The following is an 8,195-nucleotide window of genomic DNA, read 5'->3' on the forward strand; positions in this document are numbered from 1 at the left end:
AGACGGGGGCTGGCCTACGGCAGCTGGTCCAAAAGCAGGCCGAGCCCACCTGCTCAGGGGTCGCCACTCAGAGTTCTCCAAGCGGGGGGCTCCCGCTTTTCGCAGGAGAGAGCTGGGGCTCAGGCAGGTGAAAATTCTGGCCCCAGAGAGGGGCCACCCCGAGTCCCTGCTGCTCCTGAGCTGCCACCAAGGAGTCAGCGGTGCCTCAGAGGTGGCCTGAGTGATCCTTCATCCTGGTGCTCACCTAGCTGGCCTGGGGCCGGCCCAGACTTTAGTCTTAAAGGTGCCCGCAGGGTTGCTCTGTGCATTCGGCGCCGGAGAGCCCTGCTCTCACCTGCAGCTGGTTTTCCCCTGTAATGTGATGAGGAGCAGGGCCTCTTCAAGGGAAGACTGGGACTGGCCACCTCTGATTCTGCTGAGAGAGGGGCCTGGGCTGGCAGACCACTCTGGGCCGACAGCCTGTGGGTGAGGGCACATGGCGCCTCCATCAAGGGCTCTGGTGGTGGCCCACACCTGCCACCTCGCCCTGTGCCACGCCTGTTGAACCTCTCTGACCCCCCCTCCTCCACGTGACGGGCTAAGCCCCCTGCAGAGAACCTCGTGGATCCGAGTCCCCAGGGACTCCTTCCTCACAAGATGAGGCAAGCCAGTGTGTACGGGGTGGAACAGTGCCCAGGGTATGCAGGGTGAGAGCAGGGAACAGGCTCGTCCCCGCGCACGTGCCTGCAGGAGCATAAAACACCCGAAAGGATCCACACCACCATCGGGCGGGAGAAAGGATGGCCGTTCACCTGACTGCCAGCTGCACTGCCTGGATTTTTATTTGGGACATGTATTATGTTACGTTTCAAACACGAGTCAGCCAGAATCAATCGTCACTGTTGGCACCATGGCCACGCAGCTTATCGACAGGGCTGGGAGCGGTGGGCCACATGGTGGGCGTGGTGGGGAGGCCTTTGTCTAGGACTCGGGGAGTTTTGCTTTGGTGAGAATCACTTGTTCCCTCCTGCCCTCACCCTCCTTTCTCTCTGAGTACAGCCCTGAGCCCAGAGGAGGCCGAGTCAGCCCTGGAAGCAACCCATTATTTCACTGAGGACAGCTCCTCAGAAGGTGAGCACTCCGTGTGCCACTGGCCTCAGGCTCTGTTGCCACGCAGTGGCCCGCGGCCCTGCTGGGCTAGGGGAATGCGCTGCCGTGGAGAGCTGCAGAGCGACGGCCAGGGGACGCTGCCTCGCTCCCTGAGGCCAGGCCCCCGGGGCTGTTCTCACTCCTGTTTCTCTTTTTCTCTGCCTTCCTGGACCCTGGCTTCTCCCTCCCTCTGCCTCCGCTCCTCCTCCGCTGTCTCTTCCAGCATCTCCTCTGGCCTCCGATCTGGATCTTTTGCTGCCCTGGGAGGCTCAAGGTCAGTGCCTGGGGGGCAGGGGTGCCCCCTTTGCACTTGGCTTCCCCAGGGCCTTGCATTTAGTCTTCCAAACACTCCCTGGCACCATCAGGAGGCCTGGAAGCTCTTGGTCCAAGAGACACCTCCTGTGTGGCTCAGTCCCAGGGAGGACCCAGAGCCAGCCGTGGGTGGGGGATGGGGAGAGGGGTGGCAGCTTGGCCTGTTGTGAGCGCAGCAGATGGGGACACACAGCACAGTGGGCGTTGCACAGGTACCAGGGCTTCAGCTCCCCGCCACACGCAAAAAAAAAAAAAGAAAGGTATCCTGTCATCACGTCCATAGGAAAAACCACGAAATGCTATCATTGCAAAGCTGTCGTTGTGAAACAGACAAAGCACCGATGATTGGAAGTGGAGAGAGTAATGGATGCTTTCCTTGGAAACAGTTTCATGTCCACACAACTTTTTACATGTGTTAGTGCCAATTAGAAGCCATTCCTGTGCTACATTTAAAGCCCTGTGGGAGTGCTGGATCCCAGGTGACGGGGCATTCTGGGCCTGGGATTTGACAATGAAGCTGGTGACCAAAACTCTCCTACAATTTCTCATGGGGGATAGATCACACGGGCCAAACGTAATTCACACCCAAAAGGGAAGTGCAAAGCAGTGTGTATCGAGATACCCAGAGCACACAGGGAAGTGTGTTCGCTGTCGTGCCGCAGCTCGCAGTGAAAAAGAGTATGAACGTGAATATATGTGTGTTCCTGTATGACTGAAGCATTGTGCTGCACCCCAGAAATTGACACATTGTAAACTGACTATAACTCAATTAAAAAAAAAAAGACCCAGAGCAGTCCCGTTGACAGTGTCAAAGGCTTACTTGACTGTGAAGCTTGAGGTCTTTGATTTCCAGTGCACAAAACTAAAGAAGCAGATGAACCTTGGAACCTGGCAAATCAAAGATGCTTTTGGCTTTTCGCAGGCACGTCCAGGAGAAGCCAGGGACTGGGGCACAGAGCCCTGTGTCCCCAGACCTCACGAGCCTCCAGGCAGTGGTCTGCTGCCTGGTGAGAGGCCTGAGCCCAGAGAGCTGCGCCCTTCCCGGCCACCACGTGGCTGGCAGGGCCATTTAGAGCTGGGATGTTGCCACCACCCCAGTCACACCTCCTTGGGGGACAGGTCTGGGAGAGCTGGGCAGCCTCTTCTCCCCAGGCTCACTGCCAACCCAGGAAGCACAGTGTGTGCGGACTCCAGCAAGTTTGTCGCTTTAAGAAATTCAGTGCTGAGCACAGGATTCACGTGCATAAAAGTCCTCATCAGCTGGTGTGGCAGTTGCAGGTTGAATTGGTAATTCAATTCAATTCAGTTAGTCTCGAACTTTTGCCCGTACATGCATCACCGTTCACTTAAAAACTGTAGTGTGACTTGTATTCTTTTGGAAGAGAGGACGTGAAGGTCGGTGGCTCTCTGGCTTAACGTACCCAGGTGGGGAGAGCCAGCCCTGCTGGGGGCCAGAGAAGCAGCAGCGCGCAGGACCCGCTGGCCCAGGGGCCAGGGCGGGGCCGCTCCTGCAGGAGAGCACAGACTAGGTAGACCGCTCACAGACCAGTGGTTTGGAGTTGTAACGGAAGTATGTTCTTGTTCTTTTTTTTCTTCTGGTTGTCCAGAAACACTACAGCAAGAAGAGCGAGAGGGAGCTGGCAATGAGGATGTCCAAGAAAAAAGAAGAGGTACATGTAGGCCTCTATCCACTGATGCCGGGGGAGGTCTCGGGGTGGTGGGGTCTGGTTGCCCCTTCGCTGCGGAAGAGCCCCCTGCCCGGGGGAGATGGCGGACTCGTGCCTGGCACCCGGCTCTTCCTGAGCCCAGCCCCTCAGCCGCCCAGCGCTCAGCAGCCCCAGGCCTGACTCTTGTAGCTGTGCACACCCCTGGCCATCACCACCTCCCTCTGGGGGTGCCTGCTTTCTGCCAGAACTCCTCCAGGTGCCCAGCCTCTCCTCAGGCCGCCCTCTCTCCAGCTTCCATGTGGTTCCGTCTCCACCTTGAGGTCAGGACCATCCTCATCAGCTGAGCTCAAACCCCCTTCAGCGTAACTCAGGGGAGACCTGTGGATATTCTGGGGTGTTTTTCCATCACCACCACAACCTCCAGATGCCAGGGTGTTTTGCAGTAGGGCCCAGGTAGCTCCATGCCAGACGACACTTAAACCCACTTAGCCCCTGCTGCCAGCCCCCAGCCTTCTTTCATCTGACAGAGATTTATTTTTTTCTCCCAACTCGCAGAGGAGAAAGCATCCAGCCCTCCTGACTGTCGGCACTACCTCCGCATGTGGGCCAAGGAGAAGGAGGCTCAGAAGGAGACGATTAAGGATCTTCCCAAGATGAACCAGGTAGGCCCAGTGGGAACACGCAACAGATGCTTCTGGAAAATTCTGACCACGGCTGGGCTCTACCACCGGCACCCTGCCACCCTGCCTCCCAGCAGCCCCTGGGATGTAGGAATTCCCCTGCCCTCCTCTAGAGCTGCTAGTCCGACGGCAGTCAGGGGCTATTCCAGAAGGACAGTGGTCTTGTCCAGGACACCCCTTGGGTGGTGACTTGCTTCAGTTCAATCGGTATCTATGAGCCAGAGAAGCGCTGGGGAAGGTGAGCCGCGACAGGCGGAGATTCACACCACCTTTCACAAGGCAGGGTCACAGTGCTCCTGCCCCCCTAGCCCAGCCCGGAGCTGGGCACACTCGGGCCTGCTAGGCCCACCGCCCGCCGGCCCCCTCCCAGCCCAGCCCGGAGCTGGGCGCACTCGGGCCTGCTAGGCCCACCGCCCGCTGGCCACTTGCTGGTCCCTAGGTAGGGAGTGTGGCCTCTTGCCAAGGGTCTCACAGCCAGGACCACAGACATCTGACCAAAGGCAGTAGTTGAGCTGCAGCCTGACCACGGCCCACTGTGCCCCGAGAGGTACCCAGCAATTCTGAGCACTCCCTCATCCCCAGGCCTGAAGGATGGGGTACCCGGTGGAGTGAGGCTTCATCCCACTCTCAGGCCAGGAGGCCTGAATGCATAGTTTCGGGACATGGAACCTGACCTCTCCTCCCCTCCCAACCGGCCCAGGCCGCCTGGCCTTGTCATCACTCCAAAGAGCTTCATGAAGGACAGAGCTGAAGTCGCTTCTGGTTAAAGACATAAAAAGCTCAAAGTGACTCTAAAACACAGTGAAGAAGGCCTTGCCGTCACTGGGTCTGGAAAGTCATGATTGAAATAGGCCCATCTCTGCCAACAGAATGGACACAGAGACAGAGAGAGACCCCAAATCTTTCTATCTGTGCTGAAAGAAAGGCAGCTGGAAAAGAAAGCCCTTTCCCTCTCTGCACCTCAGTGTCCTAATCTGTGAAATGGGCTTGTCAAGGCACAGGTGTGTGGAGACAACTAACAGGACAACACCCCCACACAGTCAGATGGGCAGCATTATGAGTGGCTGACCTCAGGGCAGTCTGACCCAGCTTTTACCCTCTCCCTGTCCTTTTTCTGTTTTTCCCCTTAAAAGGAGCAGTTCATTGAGCTGTGCAAGACGCTTTACAACATGTTCAGTGAAGACCCCATGGAGCAGGACTTGTACCATGCCATCGCCACAGTGGCCAGCCTGCTGCTCCGCATCGGGGAGGTGGGGAAGAGGTTTACTGCACGGCCAGGCAGAAAGCCCAAGGACGATGCCCCTGAGGAGGACCAGCCGCCAGCCCCAGACCCCCCTCAGGACACAGCCCGGGAGCTTCAGCTGCCAGCTGCAGGGGACCCCCAGGCCAAAGCAGGTGGAGACACCCACCTCGGGAAAGCACCGCAGGAGAGCCAAGTGGTGGGCGAAGGGGGCGGCGGCGAGGGGCAGGGCTCCCCCTCGCAGCCCCTGTCTGACGATGAGACCAAAGACGACATGTCTGTGTCCTCCTACTCGGTGGTCAGCACAGGCTCCCTGCAGTGCGAGGACCTGGCCGACGACACAGTGCTGGTGGGCGGGGAGGCGTGCGGCCCTGTGGCCACCACCCATTGTGGGGGTGCTGTTGACACGGACTGGTGCATCTCCTTCGAGCAGATCCTGGCCTCCATCCTGACAGAGTCCGTGCTGGTGAACTTTTTTGAGAAGAGTGTAGACATTGGACTCAAGACCAAGGACCAAAGGAAGGTGGAGAGGCAGTTCAGCACCTCCAGTGACCACGAGCTGGCCGCGGGTTTGGGCTGAGGGCTCCGAGGCCAGGGGGATGGCCTGTCTCTCCTGACTCCCTTTCTGTTTTCTCCGTAAGGACACACTCCTCCCGTTCTCCCCAGAAGCAGTGAGTTGTAAATGGAAAGAAGGCTGAACAGCTGCATTTGGGCCCAGGCAGGGGCTCCCCACCCGCTTGTCCTGCCTTGGGGCTGCCTGCCCCTGCATAGTGCCAGGGGATCTCTGACCTGCCACACCCCGTCCTCCACTTCCTCTCCTACAGCCACGTGCTCTGGGGGCTGTCCTGCCACTTGGCACCAGGTAGGGACGTCATGTGCCTGTTGGGCACCAAAGTGGTGAGAACTTTGAGGTGCTCTCCAGGAGCCCCTGCGCCTGAGCTGGCTGAGGGACACCGGGGTGGGTGCCACCTGTGCCAGCATTACACTAAACTCTGTTTCAGCTTGTCACCCTCACCATTAACCTTAAAAGCATATCCCTCAGGTCCTGATATATTTCCTTGTGTTCATTTCAGTTGGCTAAAAATCACACTGTGCTCAATGCCTTAATAAATCCCTGAAAGAACTCAAAACCACACTGTGTACAGAGAATTAATATGGCCCTCAACCACGGCTTCAGCCTCCTGGCTTCTCCCCAGGCAGGTATGGGGCCCAGGCCATGTTCCAGAGGCTCCACTCAGTCCCCCACAGGAGGTGGAGATTCAAGACCCCCCAGGGAGGATGGAGACATGGAAGCGTGCATGCAGGCTGGGCGGGGCCTACGGACCTGCACCGGCAGAGGAAGCCCCGAGCTGCGCAGCCTGGGTCCCAGGTGCAGGAGGTGTGTGCTCGGGCCTGGGCTGCAGCACACCTTTGGGTTCAGGAGGCAGACTGTGGGGACATGTGCAGCAGGCTGAGCCATGTGGAACCCCAAGCTTTGCAGCAGGAGCCAGTCGTCAGTGTCAGCATTTGCACTGACATGGGGTTGCTCTTATTTCTACTAAAAGATACATCTCTGTGGCTGTTTTTTTTTTTAATTTAATAGCTTTAATTGAGGCAAAACTTACATACCATAAAATTCCCTTGTTTTAAGTTATAATTCAGTGACTTTTAGTAAACTTACAGAGTTGTGCAACCATCACAATTCAACTTCAGAATATTCCCATCACCCCAGAAAGACACCTCTTGCCCAGTGCTGCCGACCCCTGTTCCCTCCCCCAGCTCCAGGCAGCCACTAATCTACTTTCTGTCTCTTTAGATTTTATGGATGGTTTTTAAAGTAACAATCTCCATGATTTTACCTTGTTCACAACTGCTGGGTCACATCTCAATAAATGCAGCAAAACAACATCAAGGAAACTGAACAATGTTTTTCTTTCTTAACAACAAGTAATGTAATTTCCTTTATAGTATTTACACAGACTAACATGTTCTGTCATAAATTAATTTCAGCAGATTCATTGCCAGAGAGACTGTTGGCTGTAATTAAGTAAAGATGTACATAAGAATCCCACACAGTTGGCAGTTTAAAGTCTTAAATTGGTTGTAATCAATTAGAAAGATTTATATAAGTTGGAATTTGGATAAATGTTTTATGTACTATGTAGAAGAATAAATTTGAGATATACCAATTAAGCAGAAGAATATAAAAGCGGATGCTAGCCTTTTTATATGATAAAAGAATGTACAATAGTACTTACATCTGTTAATCATTTAACCTGGCATGATATTCAAACTGTTTAACAATCAGAACAGTAACACTAAATATATGGATAATACAAAGTTTTAAATACATTTTTTATTCTGTAAGTAAACATAACTGTGTATTTTAAAACTGCTTACCAACTGATATGTTGTACCAAATCATTCATCAAGGCATTCTTATAATTTCCAAGAAGGAAAAAAATACATGTATATGAATTTTTTAAGGATTACATGTTTATTGCAAAAAGGAAAAAAACACAGGAAAGTAGAAAAACAATTTTCCCTAGTATTTAAGACTCAGTTTTTTGGTGTTTTTGTTTCTTCTCTATCTTTTTCAAAGTTGAACTCATACTATATGAAATTTTTATTCTGTTCTTTTCATTAACCACCTAACATTCTTTGCAAGTTGCCTTCTGCTCTCAGCCACGATGACTCAGACATGTGGAAATAAACACAGACCACCCAAATGAGAACAGGGACCATTTATCCAGCGCTTGCTTTAGAAAAGGAGTCAGCCACCATTACTTACATTTGGCAGAGACTCAAAGGCTGGCAGAGGGAAGGCTTCAGGTGTGCTTTGAATAGAGGCTGCTGGTGGGGACACAGTCTGGCTAACTAGAAGCAGGATGTCTTACATGGTTGGTTTGATGAGCGTAACTGGCTTTCTCTGGTTGGTCCTGAGATGAAAGTGGGGGGTGCAAAGAGGAGGGCAACTGGCAGTCCTTAACCAAGCCTTGACTGCTGTAGAGGTTGTGATTTGAGGGGGCGGTGGGGGGAGGGAGCCTGGTTGCTGCAGAGGTGGTCTGGACACTGTATATTCAATATCAAGCATCATTTTTTTAACTAATTTTTTCTAATATATGCTATTATAGAAAGTTTGGATTTTCCAAAATTTAAAATCTAATCCTTCTCCCCGACACCTGGAAA

The 8,195-nt window shown here is 53.7% G+C and overlaps 1 protein-coding gene across 4 annotated transcripts in view; it reads left to right on the forward strand.

Moving 5' to 3' along the window:
• Positions 1-6,923, forward strand: part of TBC1D9B (TBC1 domain family member 9B) — a 40,542-nt gene extending 33,619 nt beyond the window's left edge. Inside the window, exons 18-22 of one of the 4 annotated variants that reach the window (XM_032464884.1) lie at positions 1,039-1,110; positions 1,352-1,402; positions 3,048-3,110; positions 3,663-3,769; positions 4,370-4,844. In XM_032464884.1, coding sequence (XP_032320775.1) covers positions 1,039-1,110; positions 1,352-1,402; positions 3,048-3,110; positions 3,663-3,769; positions 4,370-4,375 — 299 coding nt within the window. In that variant the 3' untranslated portion in view covers positions 4,376-4,844. Of the gene's footprint in view, positions 1-1,038; positions 1,111-1,351; positions 1,403-3,047; positions 3,111-3,662; positions 3,770-4,369; positions 4,845-4,920 lie in introns of those variants that run through there. The other 3 variants (XM_032464881.1, XM_032464882.1, XM_032464883.1) reach the window with 3 other exon arrangements.
• The last annotated feature ends 1,272 nt before the right edge of the window (positions 6,924-8,195 follow it).

The sequence above is a fragment of the Camelus ferus genome, chromosome 22 (genome assembly GCF_009834535.1).
Source record: "Camelus ferus isolate YT-003-E chromosome 22, BCGSAC_Cfer_1.0, whole genome shotgun sequence".
In the NCBI taxonomy this organism is placed as follows: domain Eukaryota; kingdom Metazoa; phylum Chordata; class Mammalia; order Artiodactyla; family Camelidae; genus Camelus; species Camelus ferus.